The following is a 15,707-nucleotide window of genomic DNA, read 5'->3' as shown; positions in this document are numbered from 1 at the left end:
TGTGGCTAAGACTATCCATTTTTAATTGTTTCCCTGTAAACTGGTTCTGGTGAGAATTTTTGTAACATTATCTACTGGTAGAGTAGTAAAATGGGGCTGTTTGCATTTGTCTCTTAAGTTACCATATCAAAACTACTGTATTACTATTATGCATTAACAGATAGTGATGTTGTTAGCAAAGCCAAATCAGTTTTTACAGAAAAAAGATAAAGTGTGGTTACAGCATGGGGGGGGTGGTGGTGAAAAGATAATACAGAGAATAAGGTGATATGAGTCTACATCTTGAGGCCAAACTTTTCACCTGAAGTTAAAGCCTTTGAACTTCACTTTATAAAGTACAGTTAAAATAATATCCACTTCACTTACCTTGACAGTCTGTGCTGAGGATTGGATGAGAGTGCATTTGTGCAGAAATTATAAAATGCTACAAAGATATTACATATTATTATTATTGCCCATGCTACCTTGGTGTTTCTGAGGACTCCCCAGATGTTGGCCACTTATAAAAATCCAAAGACCCAGCTATCAGAATGGGCAGACTCCACCACCTTCATGTTCAGATAGTCTACCCTCTGATGACCAGCTTACCTCGATGGAGGGGAAGGCTGTTGTATTCTTGGGATGTAAATTCACAGATGCAGACAAACAGCCTCTCTCCCTCTTTCAGACTGGGGATGGTCACAATTTCCACAAAACTGCTGGGGAATTGTCCTGAAAATAAAAGCAAACATACTGACTAGTGAAACTCAATATTAAATATTGTTTTTTCTTTTAATATTGGAATTTCTTTTTCTATTTGTGTACAAGGACAAAAACCTTTTTTTCTGAGTCCCTTAACAGACCCTTAACTGAAAGCTCAGAGTACTAATAATTGGAGAATCTTTTGTAGAAAAATACAGTACACAAAATCTGAAGCGTGCAGAAGACAGAGAATACAATTCAGTAAGCATTTACTGGTGCCATTCCAGCAAAGCACATTGCAGAAGAAAACGTGAGCCAGGCAGTCTTGGTCTTCAAAGATCTAAAAAAATCTGGTTTAGACACAAATAGTAACTCAATCCTAAAATCCCATGTCACAATCTAGGTATGCAAATTGCTAAGGAAGCTTGAGAAGGCAGACAATGGGTCAGGAAGAACATGAAAATTCTAAGGAAAAAGATAACATTGGTCAGAAGATGGGTAGGGTTTTAATAGGTGGTTGTAGAAGGACAGGGCCTGCTAGTTGGGAAAGAAAACAAAATCTGATTGGTTTTACTTTCTAAAGTCTGTGGAATCTGTTCACTTATCTTCAGACCCACTACCTTAGCCCAAGTCATCACTGCCTCCTACTCCGGTGACTGCAATAACCTCAACTTCCCTCCCAGACTTTAGTTTTGCCCCTTCTTATTATTCTCCAAACTGCAGTAGGGAGCTTCCGAAGAGACAAATCTGACCACGCTTAAAGCGCTTTCCCAGTTTCCCACTTAACTCCTTACCTGGCATATTCTGGTCTCATGATCAGCTCCTGCTCCTCTCTCCAGTCTCCCAATCCCCTTGACCACTCATGCTTCATGCCTTGCTGAATTTCCCTTGGTACCTTCATGTTCACTCTCACCCCAAGTCCTCTGAAAAAGCAATTTTCTTTGCCTTGCTAACTCCAAACCAGCAGTTTTGTCTCTGAAGAGATGTCAACTTTTACTAGGAGCTAATCTATTTATCTCCCAAATGTGGGTTACAGTCCACAGCATCTGCTTTCAGGACTGCATTACATACTTCAACCTAACATAAATACATGCAAATCAAGGATTGGATTAATACAGGTGCATGTTGTGTGGGGAAAATATCCACCTTTTCCTAAGATAGTTAATAAAAGAAATCCATGTTGAGGTTGTTTTTTATATCACAAAAGGTAACCAGATGCATGGAATGTGGAAGGCAGGTAAAAGCCAGGGCAGATGGGGGCTTTAAAATTGAGTCCAACTACAAATCTAGGAAGGAGTAAACAGGATGAATCAGGTTCCCTAGAAAAGAATGAAAAATAGAATAAGAATTGTTAAGAGAAGACAGTCAGAAAAAACAAGGCAGAGAGCACCTTATGTTCCACTGATCAGAGGCAATCTGGTTGTGAAGAGCAATGAAAAATAGTAAAGGTTCTAAAGAAAGCAATAATGGGTATTTTGAGGAGACAAATAATAGTGCTGAATAAAAGGATAAAGAGCTGGGTAGGAAGGGTAAAAACAGGGGTGAAAAACCAGGCTGGGGCTGCTGGCATCTAAGCTTTCAACTCCTGAAGGAATCGATAAGAAGAGATGGAAAGATCGTAAGCTCACTTCTCACAGGTAAGACCTGGTTAGGAGTAAAGAGGAAAAGAGACAGGATCCTGAAGTTAGTGGCTTGGGCTTCCCATTTAACCTCTATCTTTAATGTGGAAAGAAGGAAGCGGCTATGGTCCACTGTGCCCAGGAGGAATTATGAGCCTCTTACCTGTAACATCCTCCTTCTTTCCTAGAAGCCAAAATTCATCCACCACTGCCAGCACCTCAATGACATCTCCCACAAAGAGCGGCAGTTCCTCTGATACGCTGGGGCAGAAGTCAAAGATGGCTCGGACCACTGAGCCTGTCTCCATGGCTCACAACTGGAAAGTCAAAACAAACAGGGCATCAATATTTAAGACATGATATAAATGTATTTCTTTAGAATGATAAAGCTTAAAATATAAACATACTTAAAATGAAGTCAAAGTTATACAAACAAGTTTGTAGTTTATATTTTTAAAAAGTCAAAAGTACTTTTTTATTCTTTCCTTTTGTTTTTTGTTTTTTAATTTTTATTTTGAGACAGGGTCTAAGTTGCCCAGGCTGGCCATGAATTTTTGACCCTCTCCCCTCAGCCTCCCAAGCAGCTGGGATTATAGGTGTGTGCCACTGTGGCTGGCTTCATTCAATTCTTTGAAAATAATAATTTCCTCACATATTTTCACTTGATTCTCAAAGTAAATCTGGAATTGGAAAACATTTAAAAAGGGCAACCTATACGTCTGAGTGACAGAAAAGATTCAAGTTGGCAAATGTGGGCTTTTCAGAGTGCCTGAAGAAGTCAGCAAGGAAATTAACACAGTGCGGTGCTTTTAAAATAATATTTTAAAATTAGGAATTTTAGATAGGGCATTTCATTTATTCCCCATAATCATTCTTAAAGTCAGGATTCTGAGGTCATCAAGGTTAGAAAGCCTAATTTGTCCAAGATCACAGAGCTCACTGCAGCAGGGCCAGAGCTCACACTGAGGGCATCTGCTCCTACCGACTGAGACTGCATCCGCAAAAATACACAGTGCGACCCGACCGAGAGCAGCAGGGCCACGCCTCCATAGGCTGAGATCTAAGAGACACTGAAAAGCAAAAAAATCCACGAAAAGAAAGAGAAAGGGCTGTGTGGATGGGGCCTCCAGACATCATCAAGTACACTATACCAGATCGTACATGTGTTTCAGGTTCAGAGGAGCCTATGGGCCAACAGGGAACAGTCCTTGCACTGCTTTCTTGCCAAGAGCAGATGACGAGTCTGTTCCCAAGATGCATGTGGCTGGGGATGTCCAGGGTGTGCCTAAGCACTGGGAAGACAGGACACAACCAGCGTACTGTGTCCACCTGTGAATGACCAGCTGTGACTAGAGCCACATCCTCCCCAGGTCTTCTACAGGAGCAGCTCTATCCGTCGCCCAGTTCCCAGGCCTCTTTCTCTTTATTTACCTCAAGTACTCATCTGGTGTTGGTGGAGACAAGGATTCTGACTTTCATCTCGTATACGACTACAATCACATCAGAAAACACTAAGTACCTAGAGACAAAAGAAAAAAAAGAAAGATGGTTGTAGTCCTGTTAAGTGTATAATATAACATTCACATGGAAAAATGTAATAGGCATTTAATAAAGAGTTGAGTATACCAAATGCAGAGATGTCGATAAGATTTTAATGAGCTAAGCAACACGATAAAATATCACATATTTAATTTGCACTGTTGAGTAAAAGTAGTTTATTTTTGTGTTACTGGGATTATTCTTTTCTATGAGATGATTTGGGTTCAAAGTGAAAAGGAGAAGTGGCTAGTAACATTTCCCACATCCTCTGTCCTTTCCTACCACAGATTTTTTTCTTTTTATTTGTTCTTTTTAGTTATACATGACAGTAGAATGTATTTTGACATATTATACATAAATGGAGTACATCTTCCATTCTTCTGGTTGTACATGATATGGAATTACATTGGTCATATATGCATATATGAATGTAAAAAAGTAATGTCTGATTGATTCTACTGTCTTTCCTGTTCCCATTCCCTCTCCCTTCCCTTCATTCCTCTTTGTCTAATCCAAAATACTTCTGTTCTTCCCCCCATCCCTCTTCCTGTTATGAGTTATCATCTGCATATCAGAGAGAACATTTGGTCTTTGGTTTTGGGGATTAGCTTATTTCACTTAGCATGATAGTCTCCCAGTTCCATCCATTTACTGGCAAATGTTATAATTTCATTTCTCTTTATGGCTGAGTAATATTCCATTGTTACCACAGATTTTCTTTCCATTTTGTGTGTGTGTGCGTGCGCGCGCGTGGTGCTGGGAATAGAACCCAGGGTCTTGTACATCTAGGCAAGTTCTCTACCACTGAACTATGCTCCCAATCCTCAGATTTACTTTAAGTGTTAAAAAAATCAAATTATAATTACATGCTGAGAAGACAGCACAATGTGAGTACAAAGCATAGGCTTCTACTGTCAAAGAGACCAAGATTCCAATTCCGGTTCCATTATTTGTTAGCCATTTCACCCTGGACATGTCACTAAAACTCTCTGGGCTTCAATTTTCTTGTCCTGAGAAATGGAGATAATAACACTTTCATAATAATCATCAAGAATGAATATAGCTGGGCTTGGGGACTGAGGCATAAGGATCATGAGTTCAAAGCCAGGCTTGGCACCCGTAAAGCCCTAAGCAAATCAACAAGACCTTATCTCTAAATAAAATAGAAAATAGGGCTGGCGATGTGGCTCAGTGGTCGAGTGCCCCTGAGTTCAATCCCTGGTACCAAAAATAAATAAATAAATAAACAAACAAATAAATAAATAAAATAGAAATAGAAATATTATACACCCTCTGATCTTTTCCATGGAAGAAACTGAACATGACTTACTCTTTGATGATGGATGCAAGTTCATTTTAAGGCCATACATTACTGTATTGTATCATGATAATAATCCCAGTACAGCATGACTTCCTCTCTCCACCTCAACGTAAGCCCTGCGCTCAGCTTACACCTCCATCAACCTTTCCACCCACTTTCTAGACTGCTGCTTACTATCTGCTGGGAAGGGAGGACCACACATATACTATCAAAATTACTCAAGGTTCCCACACACATCATGTCTAAATGACAAGCTGACATTCTTCTGTGATGGTAAAAGTTGGTACTAGAGATTTTCAATAGTTATTTTTTTATGTGATATGAGGCCCTTTCTTATTTTCTGGCCATATTTCAGAGGACTAAAGTGGCCAGATGTCAGATTTCTGCAGAAGGGTGGTGTCTAAAAAAATTTTTTTAAGAAAATCAATCATAATATTTGCAAATCTCTTAGCCATCTATATGTTATTAAAATAACTCCTCAGTGTTGAACCAAATGGATATTATTTTCCTTCTTATAGTACATTCTTCTCAAATTCCATCTTACTGTCTAACCAAATATGTACCTTATTATCTAAAACATCAAGTAAAGAATTAGCACAAATTCCAGAGATTAGAGAGCTACCCTCTTACACTTTTGTCCTTATGATCTGAAAGAGTTAATGCCTCTCCACAGAACCTTTCACTCTACCAGAAAATGACTCAGAAGCAGAGAAGAATCTGGTTCACAAATACTTTTATTGACTGACCTCCTACTCTGTTGGAATGAGTGCATAATCACTGAGAAATACACACCCTAGAAGGCACTGAAGTCACAGCCCTGCTGAGCTACGTGAGTCACGTGTGATGCCAAAAATGCAGGGCTTGACATCCCCTATTTTATGTATGATTTGGTGGATTTCATTTCGCTCTCCCCCGTCCTGCACACACCATTATTATTCATGCAGGGCCATTTGAGAAGCCGGATCATCTATTTCAAAGCTCAGTCATTAATGGCTTCTATAAGCTATTTCACCAACTCCAGATGGAAGTAAAAAGAACTGCAGAGGAAGACAGTACATAGATGGACTCAAGAGAAAACAGGAAATTACTGCCCAAATGGCACGATTTCAGGGACATCAGAAAATTCTGCTGTGGAAACAACCCCTTCTTCTTCCCTGGCTGATGAATGCCTATATTTCTACCTTTGGAGAGATGCTTTGTTTGAAATATGAATATTCTTGGAAAGATAATTCTCCAAGCCTTTCTAGAATGTAAACTCTGTGAGGGAAGAAAAACAAAATATTCTCAAATGCTTCACTGAAACTTAGGAAAATACATGAACTATATGAATTCATATCAAACTCTCCAGTTCCACTTATCTAAAATTAAACAAACCATTTCTTTCTCACAAGTAGTTTCACTTTCCAGCTTGCCTATGTATGACCCTGGCAGAGGTGTCATCTAAATCTGCCAGCTAAACCATTAAGATCTTGAACTTGTCCTTCAGTCTCAGTAGCTGACAGTACACTAATGACAGCTACCACTTGAGCATTTCCCATGCACCGACGCTAAGCCAGGAGACACAGCCACACAGAGAACTAGGCTCCAGGGCCAGGGTGCCTGGGCTCAGATTCCACCACCACCATTGAGCAATTTACTCACAACCTCTTTAGATCACAGAATTCAGGTCTGTTGAATCCTCGGCCCATGGTCTTTCTACTACAAAGATTGCTTCTCTTAAATGCCATTGGTCTTTCCTCCATTTTCCTCTGTTTCCCCAATATTTTATCATGAAAATTTTCAATCAGCAAGGCTGAAAGAACTTTATACCCACCACCTAGATTCTACCAGTAACATCTGATGGCCATATTCTTATCGTATATCATCCACCCCTTTATCCATTTATTGACTCATTATTTTTTGATGTTTTTGAAGTATTCAATTTTTGATGAATTTCCAAATCAACCATAGGCATGTCCCACTAAACGTTGGCATACATATCTTTTTTAAAAATAATTTTTTAGGTGTTGATAGACCTTTATTTTATTCATTTATTTATGTGATCCTGGGAATTGAACCCAGAGCTTCACACCTGCTTGGCAAGTGCTCTACCACTGAGCCACAGCTCCAGCTGGCATGTGTTACTTAAGAGCACAATAATTGTTTAGTTTTTTAAAAAATTATTAAATACCTCTTTCCTCAAAGTTACAATTCTTTTCTCCCTACTAGGATGTCAATGAACCTGATTTATCTCTCCTATATTGTTGATTTTTACATATTGCTCAGTTGCTTACAAGTTTACAAGGTCTTCCTTTTTTTTTATAATTAACATATTCAACAAATATTTGTCAAGCCGAATGGAATCCATCAAATCCCCACAAAGGATATTACTTTGGCACTACTTGGCAGGCTAATCATTTGATGGGCCTTTAACTCAACATTCTTTAGATGTATATTCTCTGATCTTGGTGGCTGACAATAGCATTTAACTCTCCTCTACTGTGCTTAGGACAGTCCTACTCATCCAAGGGGGTAGGGTCAGAGGACTCTTGGATCTGCTGTGATTTTTTTTAGTGCCCTAAGGAGGTTTTAACATTTTCTATGGACTAAAGGTAATGCCTTTGCCCATTACCTCTTACTCCAGCTTTGCTCCCATGATGTGTCTAGGAACATTCAAGATGTTATGTGTGACATGGTGTAGCCCCTGCCCCAAAGAAGATTAGCATAGTCCCTACCATTTCCCAAAATGTGTTCTGAGGATCCTAACCTCTGTACTCCAAAATACAAGAGCACTGTGGTCATTATAAGCTGAAGAGAAAGCTATGGACCATATTTCCTTCTTGGAGGGGCATTAAAAATACTAGTATATTAAAAACAGAGACAATCTAGCTAAGAATCTTTTTTAATCCCATTCTCTAGATTTATCTGGACATACCACACTTTTTTCAGGTCACGCATGCTTTAAATTTTTTTCAACCTCATTCCATCCATTCACCATGCTCAGTACAATCCTATCTAATTTAAATGGTCTCTGCTCCCATTCAATACCCAGAACTCCATTTTTGCTTACACACTATTTCTTTTATCCATGGTAGGTAGGTCCCTCTCTTTGCACATACTTAAATACTTCCCACACCCTCATTCCTCAGTGTGATGCCACCTCTCCTGCTCATGTCCCCCTCCATCTTTCACATTTTAACTCCTATAGCCCTTGCTCATATATCATCTTGTAGATTTATGAGACATCATTGGACTTGTAAAAGTAAACCCATGAGAATAAATGCATTAATGAAGACATGGCAAGAAATAAAATAAAGTTTTACAACATACATCACATAACCCAATCGTCCATCAGCAGATGATTGAATAAACAAAACATTGTATATACACACACAATGGAATACTATTCTGCCTTAAAAAGGAGAAAAGTGCTTGTGTAGACACATGCTACAACATGGATAAAACTTGAAGATGTTATGCTAAGTGAAATAAAGCAGACACGAAAGGACGAATAGTATATAATTCTACTTCTATGAAGTATCCTGAATTGTCAAATTCAGAGATGGAAAGTAGGATGGTTCACATCTGTAAGCCCAGTTACTCAGAAGGCTGAGGCAGGAGGATCACAAGTTCAAGGCCAACCTGGGCAACCCTGTCTCAAAATAAAAAATAAAAAGATCTGGGGATGTAGCTCAGTGGTAGGGCATTTGCCTAGCATGTGCAAGGTCCTGGGTTCAATCCCTTGTACAGGAAGGAAGTGACAGAGGGAAAGAAAGTACAAGGACAGTTGTCAGGGACTTGGGAGGGGGAGGAATGGAGGAGGGATGGGGGAGGGGGGAATCGGTGTTAATTGGGTATAACTTTCCAATTAAGAAAAAGAAAATATTTTGGAGTTGGATGGTGATAATGGTCACACATCAATGTAAATGCACTTAATAGTACAGAATTGTACACTTACAATGGTAAATTTTATGTTTTATACATTTACCACAATAAAATATTTTTAAATGTAGGTCATAAAATATGACAGAAAGTGAAAGAAGGCCTGGGAGACTTCAGCAATTTCAAATAAGCAATCTATCGACAAGTCTGGACAGTTTGTTAAGAATCACCTGAGATCATGAACTATTAACTTTTACCCTGATAGATACTGATATCCATTGGCTTAATAAGTAATTTCTTATGGGGACTTTGGGCTAAAGGTCTGAACTTGGAACAGGCTGTGGGTACTGAAATTTGCACTTCTAGTTCCGTCCTCTACCCTGCTCTGTGTATGAGAGGCTGATCACAAGCACTGTGTTCAGTCCTCCTCGGCCTCTGGCTTCCAGCTGGGTTTGGTCCATGTGTGGCACCAGGGACTGAAGACAGAGGCACCCTGAGGTTGGGGCATTTTGTTTCCCTGGCTTCCTCCCTGTTGTCCTGTGAACTGGCTGTGTCCCCTTTCAAGGGCCTGGGCTACCATCAGAAAGTCCCATCTAAAACAACTCTCTCCAGACACGTACCTATCCTGTCCCCTGGCCCTGCAGAAGTAGGGTGACTCTCCTGCTAACCTTGGTATATAGTACAATCCTTTAGTATTTTCCCTAAGCCTGTCCATTCTGTTTTAAGATGGACCTCCTCAAATTACCCAATTGGAATATGCTTCTGTTTTTTGTGGGACCCTGGAGAAATACACACCAAAAAGGATTCTTAGGTTTTATGAGCACCATGCATGAAAAGAATGGAGAGAGAGTATAGAAAACTATAAGTTTCCTAAAACTACCATTATAAATCCAGGAAAGAGAGAGAATGAGGTGCCAGATATACACATTTTGAAGGCTTTGAAAATATTTAGAATATTAATGCCTGGGTCCCACCATCACCAACCAATCAACCAATGAAAACAAAACAAAACAAAAAAAAAAAAACAAATTTAGCAGTATATTTAGCCAGTGTATATATTCTTTCAAAAAGTAACACCTTTTAAATTCTTCCAGAACAAAGTTTCTGCAGGGGTCTCCTTAACTGAAAGGCAGACTGATGAATCTCCTCCTTGTCTGCTCCTGCCCTGGGATGGTGCTAGCACAGTACAGCTGGACTCTACTCCCTGGGAGGAGCTGGGAAGGAGGCTCCTCTTTGCAGGGTCTCTGCAAGATAGGTTCCTTCAAAAGAATATGCTTTCATAAGCATCTCAAAATTTTCTTGGAACAGAACTTTCTAGAAAACATGAACTTTGGGGAATTGAGAATCCATTTTAAAGATTTCAAGTCTCAGCAGTGAGAAGGAATATTGAATCTCAAAAGCAATTGCGTGTTTCTCTTATATTTAACAACACAGGGCTAAAAGTACAGTTTCTTTCCTTTGTTGGAAAAGATAAGAGGTGTTAGAAAATGAAGTCTAAAACTGCTTCAGGAAGGAAGGAAATGAAAGAAGCGAGGAAAACAGCACTTCCTCTGCTGGTTTATGTCACCGGAGTTCACTTCGGACAGAAGGTCAGCAGTCACTACCAGGTGATTCCTCAGAGAACTAGCAACACATGAGCAGGAGGAGTACAGCCATCCTGACCATGGCGGCCTCTGGGGTTGAGCTGGACAGCCAGGGCCATCTGTGGGGTCCCTCAATAGCATGTCCGCCCGCCCTCCCCAGAGTGCTCTGGTTCAACTAACTGTGGAATGTTGGAGAAGAGAGAACTCTGCTCTGACTCAGATGGGATAATTAAGAGAAAATAAGGTAGAAAAGTAAAGGAATTTGCTATCACACACCAACTTAGAATTTCTATTCCAGCACTGGGCTTCTCTTAAAATTGTCCTACCTCGAAAGGCGATGACCACAACAGACTGACGGGGGAAAAGTTAGAGCTTCTGCCAATCATCAAAAGACCCTTTAGTCCTTTTCAGGGTTTGAACAGAACAGCCCTCATTTAAAAACACCCAAGTACTTGCATAAAGCTTGTTTTGACAAAGACAGAATCTAAATTATGAAGCTTCAAGACTGACCCCCAACCCAGTAGTTTTAACTAATTTAAGGCCTCCACCCCACCCTAGAAGCTGATGTATATTTTCCTACATTTCTTTTTTTAAAGAAACTGCTTACATATACCTATATCAATTTTGTCTTTTTGACAAAATTGTGCTGGTGGAGGGAGGTCTCATGATTAATATTCCAGGACCTATAACACTGGTGGAAATTCATCTTTAAAAACATTTTCAAATGGGTTAACCTGGGAGTTCCTTATGTATTCTCTCAGACTGACATTTCTTAAATCATACGTGTATCTCTATGGGTGGAAATTTAAAAACTACTGACTCATAACTAAATAAGTTGGACACGTCTGAGCTAAATACCTTAGCGACACATTAAAATTAACTGCTCCACTATATTGCATATGTAACAATTGTGCAGATAATCCATACGATAGCAGCTGCATAAGTGCAGATTAAGGCGAAACTATAAAGTGAAACTTCAGGGTGTGACTACAGATAACAAGGAGCACCAGGAACGTGTAAAAACAGGCAGTTTTTGAGACAGTTTGCAGGAGATGCTATGAAAATGTATTAACCCAGCATTCCAAGTCAAGGGGACAAATGTTACAGAGACGTGCCAGTCCCATGGTGCTTCTTTTCCTTATCTGTTCAAGTACAAGCTAGCTTTTCTGCTACAGAAGATTTAAAAAGACACAAGGAATTTCTCTACCCTTCAGTCTATTTCAAAGTATAAAATATTCTTGATATTTTGAAAAAAAGAATCAGGAGTTAAGAAAAGAATTAAGAACACTTAAGATTCTAAGGGAGAGAAAAAAAAAAAAAAAACCCAAAACAGAAAACTAACCATCCACTTGGAGTTAAAAATATCAAAGACCACTCTCAGGGGAGAAGATTCTGGGTCATTTTAAGAAGTCCCAACATCTAAGCACCATGGTAAATGGGGACTTGCAGCTTTCTACAAACAACAAAACTATCACTTGCCTTTTACCAAAACCAGAGTCACTACTAGAAAGGGATTTAAGTATATGGAATCTCTGGTAGCTCCTATTCAAGGTGAACCAGAGAATATGCCAAGACACAACACACCCAGTGAACAGCAGATTCCTCAGATGTTGACAACGTGGAAGATGTAATGTCCCAACAGGACACTCAGTCCTTCTCCGCCATCTCAGACATAAAGGATGCACACTTTCTAATCCATTCAAGAAGGCACACAGGAACAACAGTGAATAAAGTTAATACTATTCTAGAAAAAAATCTTGACCCACCTTAATTTATTAAAATTATGATTTTAAAAATTTTGGTTCTTTAGCTGTTATTAGTAATAACTGAACACAACACATGGGGGACGAACAATATCATGATGATACAGTATAAGAACCATTCTCCACAAAACAAGGAACAAAGGCTTCAAACCAAATTTAGGGAAGGAGAAAAAGAAAAATAGAAAGTCCCAATAAGAAAACTACAAGTTTGGTAGTATGAGGTAACATTTGATGGAGAAGAAGAAAAACAAACTGTGTGTGGGTTTGGAACAACACTCAGAGGTTAGGCTAGCTGTATGAAATCCCAGAGTACAAGCAACAGAGTGAACCTGCAACTGCAATACAAGAAAGAAAACAGTCTATCACTTCTGTGGTATGTGGGAACTCAGGCCTAGAAGTCAACATATAAATGAAATCTCTGACAGGAGAGGAAGGCGATAATATGTGATCCAAAGAAAATAGTATATCCACACGGAAATCGGTGAATCTGGGGGTAACCTTATGAGCAGTAACATGGGGGGAGGGCTGAAGATGCAGCTGAGCAGTAGAAGCCTTCAGGTTCAATCCCCAGTACAGCAAACAAATACAATATATGAACCACACAGCCATACAATTCCATCTATACCCATCCCATTCTGCTATTGTCCTAAGTTGCTTTTAAATATCTTGCAGAGGTTTTAAACTATCTCCATAATTTTTCAAAACTCCTCCCATCAAAGGGAGGAGTCTAATTCCCCTCCTCTTGAGCGTGAGCTATCTTTAGGAATGTGGTGGTAAGGACAGTGTGTGATTTCCAGGACTAGATTGTAAGGGCGCTCAGCCTCAGGAGAGGCTCATGTGGCAAGGAACTAAGGCCTCCCGGCAACAGCCACATCAAGGATATGCAACAGTGCCATTCAAGTCCTCAGGTGAAGGCAACCCTGACACTCTGGGCCAGAATCACCCAGCTGAGCTACTCCTGAATTTCCAATCCACAGAAACTTTGATGAGATAACAGACATTTATTTTAAATAAATGTTTAAGGAGTTTAGGAGTCATTTGTTACCTAGGATAGATGTACAATTGCTTTAAATTCTTTGTGTGCTAAAACCATGATTCATAACATGGTCCACTGTATCTTTTTCTCTACAGTCTGGATCACATTTACTTTTTCTTCTTCTGGTACTAGGAATCAAACCCATGGTCCCATCATGCCAGGCAAGTGCTCTACCACTGAGCTATATTCCTAGCCCTTTTTTCTTTTTATTTGGAGATGGGATCTTGCTAAATTGCCCATGCTGGCCCCAGATCTGTGATCCTCCTGCCTCAAACTCCTTAGTCACTGGGATTATAGTCATGCACCCCTGCACCCAGATAGATCACATTTTTGCTTATTTGCCATATTTTTACTTCCTGGTATTCTGGTAATATTTATTGTGTGCTAAATATTGTGGATAATATGTTATAGGCATTCTGGATTATTTTGTCTTCCTTTAATGAGTGTTGAACTTTGGTTTGACAGGCAGTTAAATTACTGGGAGATCCCCTTGATCCTCTTAAGCTGGGTTTTATGTCATGAATGGTTGGTCTATTTTGATTTTGTCCTTAGTCTCAATGGAATGGCCTTTGAGGGTATTGTTCTAACTGCTGAAGTTGCCCTTTCCGAGGTCTCAAATGAGTATCTAAAGAGTTCCTCAAGGTCTCTCTACTCTGGCTAGCCTAGAATTCCAACATTTTTGAGCACCCTCAGATACCCTGTTCAACTTGTACCACCCCACAGTCACTCTCTGTTGGGCTCCAGAGTCCTGCCCTGTGCATGCCTGGTCCAGTCCCCGAGGAAAGAAAAATCTGGTGTAAGTCTCTGCCCCTAGACCCATTTGCTGTTCCCTGATCACCAATTCCCTGTTCTACAAATCCCAGACATCTGCAGCCCCAAACTCTGATCTCTTGTCTCCTTGGCTCTAAGAGACCATTGTTCTCATTTGAGCTTCACCTTCTAGTGCTGTAGATGAGAAAATGCCTTCAGGCAGAGAGCCAAGGTGCAATTGGGGCTCACCTGGTGTTTCCTTTCTCTCTAGGATCACAGACCTGTGCTGCAGGGTTCAATACCTGAATACAGTCACCTCATTTTTCCCCCCAGGCTATAGCCTAAACACACCTAAACACAGTGAGAGTTTAGGTCTCAGACCAGTTACTCTGTTCTAAACACAGCATGCAATAGCGTTTTTGATTTGCAAATGTTTCATATTAAATTTTTCTGGTTCAGAGATTGGAACATCCTTTTGTTTTTTAACTATGCAATTTAAGTTTGTAAATGTTGAATGGTAGGCTTTCCCCTAAGATTAGAGGCAGCATAAAGACAGAGTTCCTTCTCCAGCTTTCCAGCACCCTATAGAATCAAGAGAATCTATGATACCACTGGGTCCAGAGAAGGAAGAGGGCTCTAAAGATGCCTAAACTAATTTTCCCAATAGTCAGGTGAAGGGGAATATAGAATAGGTAAAATATGATTTAAATAGATTTTTTAAATGTCTTTACTTGATAGTGTTGGGAAGTAAAATTTATACTAGCAACACAAAGCTAAAACATAAAGATCAAGGAATAACTGCAGTGCTGGAATTCACAATTTATCCCCACTCTTCTAACAGTACCCTGACATGCCCTGACAAATTTTAGCCATTCCTGTGCCCATGTCCAGTCACTTCTGCATTCACACCCTGCTCAGCTATTTGTGTTTATAATATATACTCTGGCAGACTGAATTGCTATTTCAAAATCTACACTCTGTCTTAACAGAAGTATACATCCATACCTTTCACTGTGTGATTGTGCAATGCCTCTGACGAGGAGCAGAGCACACTTCCTTGTCTATTTTGTTGGACACACACATATTACTCGCATCATGGGGGTGAACTATTATCTTTTAGATTCAACTCAAATGCGACCTCCTCTATGTAGCCTCTAGAACGAGTCCCATCTCCTGTGTACTCTACAGGGTGGGGTTCTTCTTGTCTGCTGAATTCACTGGCGTCCATCAAGTACACGAGCACTGCCTGATACACAGCAAGTCTTCCAGGATACTTGAAGGATGCATCACTGAACACACTGAACTACTTCTACTCACACATTAAATATATTCACATTCCCCATGAGTGTCTTCCCCACAGTCTTTCCCACAGTGTCATATGGGGCCTCACAAGCCTCACTTCCAGGTTGGGAAGGCTGTTTTTTTTTTTAAAAGGCAATTGGAAGCACCTAAAGATTTCTGATTAGGCAAGTATAATGGTAGAACTGGCTTTGTTCTCTTAGCACAAGGTTTTCAGGTCTTCAGATCATTTTCAAGCAGAAATATGATCAGCTC

At 39.9% G+C, this 15,707-nt stretch overlaps 1 protein-coding gene across 3 annotated transcripts in view; it reads right to left on the bottom strand.

Annotated features, from left to right (window-relative positions):
• Positions 1-15,707, bottom strand: part of DNMBP (dynamin binding protein) — a 94,585-nt gene that overhangs the window by 64,571 nt on the left and 14,307 nt on the right. For 2 of the 3 annotated variants that reach the window (XM_079138092.1, XM_079138095.1), the window contains exons 2-3: positions 2,464-2,617; positions 589-711 (exon numbers count right to left, since the gene is read on the bottom strand). In XM_079138092.1, coding sequence (XP_078994218.1) covers positions 589-711; positions 2,464-2,608 — 268 coding nt within the window. In that variant the 5' untranslated portion in view covers positions 2,609-2,617. Of the gene's footprint in view, positions 1-588; positions 712-2,463; positions 2,618-3,731; positions 4,114-15,707 lie in introns of those variants that run through there. The other variant, XM_079138093.1, reaches the window with a different exon arrangement.

Source organism: Sciurus vulgaris (genome assembly GCF_902686455.1).
Source record: "Sciurus vulgaris genome assembly, chromosome: 4".
Classification (NCBI taxonomy): Eukaryota; Metazoa; Chordata; class Mammalia; order Rodentia; family Sciuridae; genus Sciurus; species Sciurus vulgaris.
This window is presented reverse-complemented; position numbering and strand designations above follow the sequence as displayed.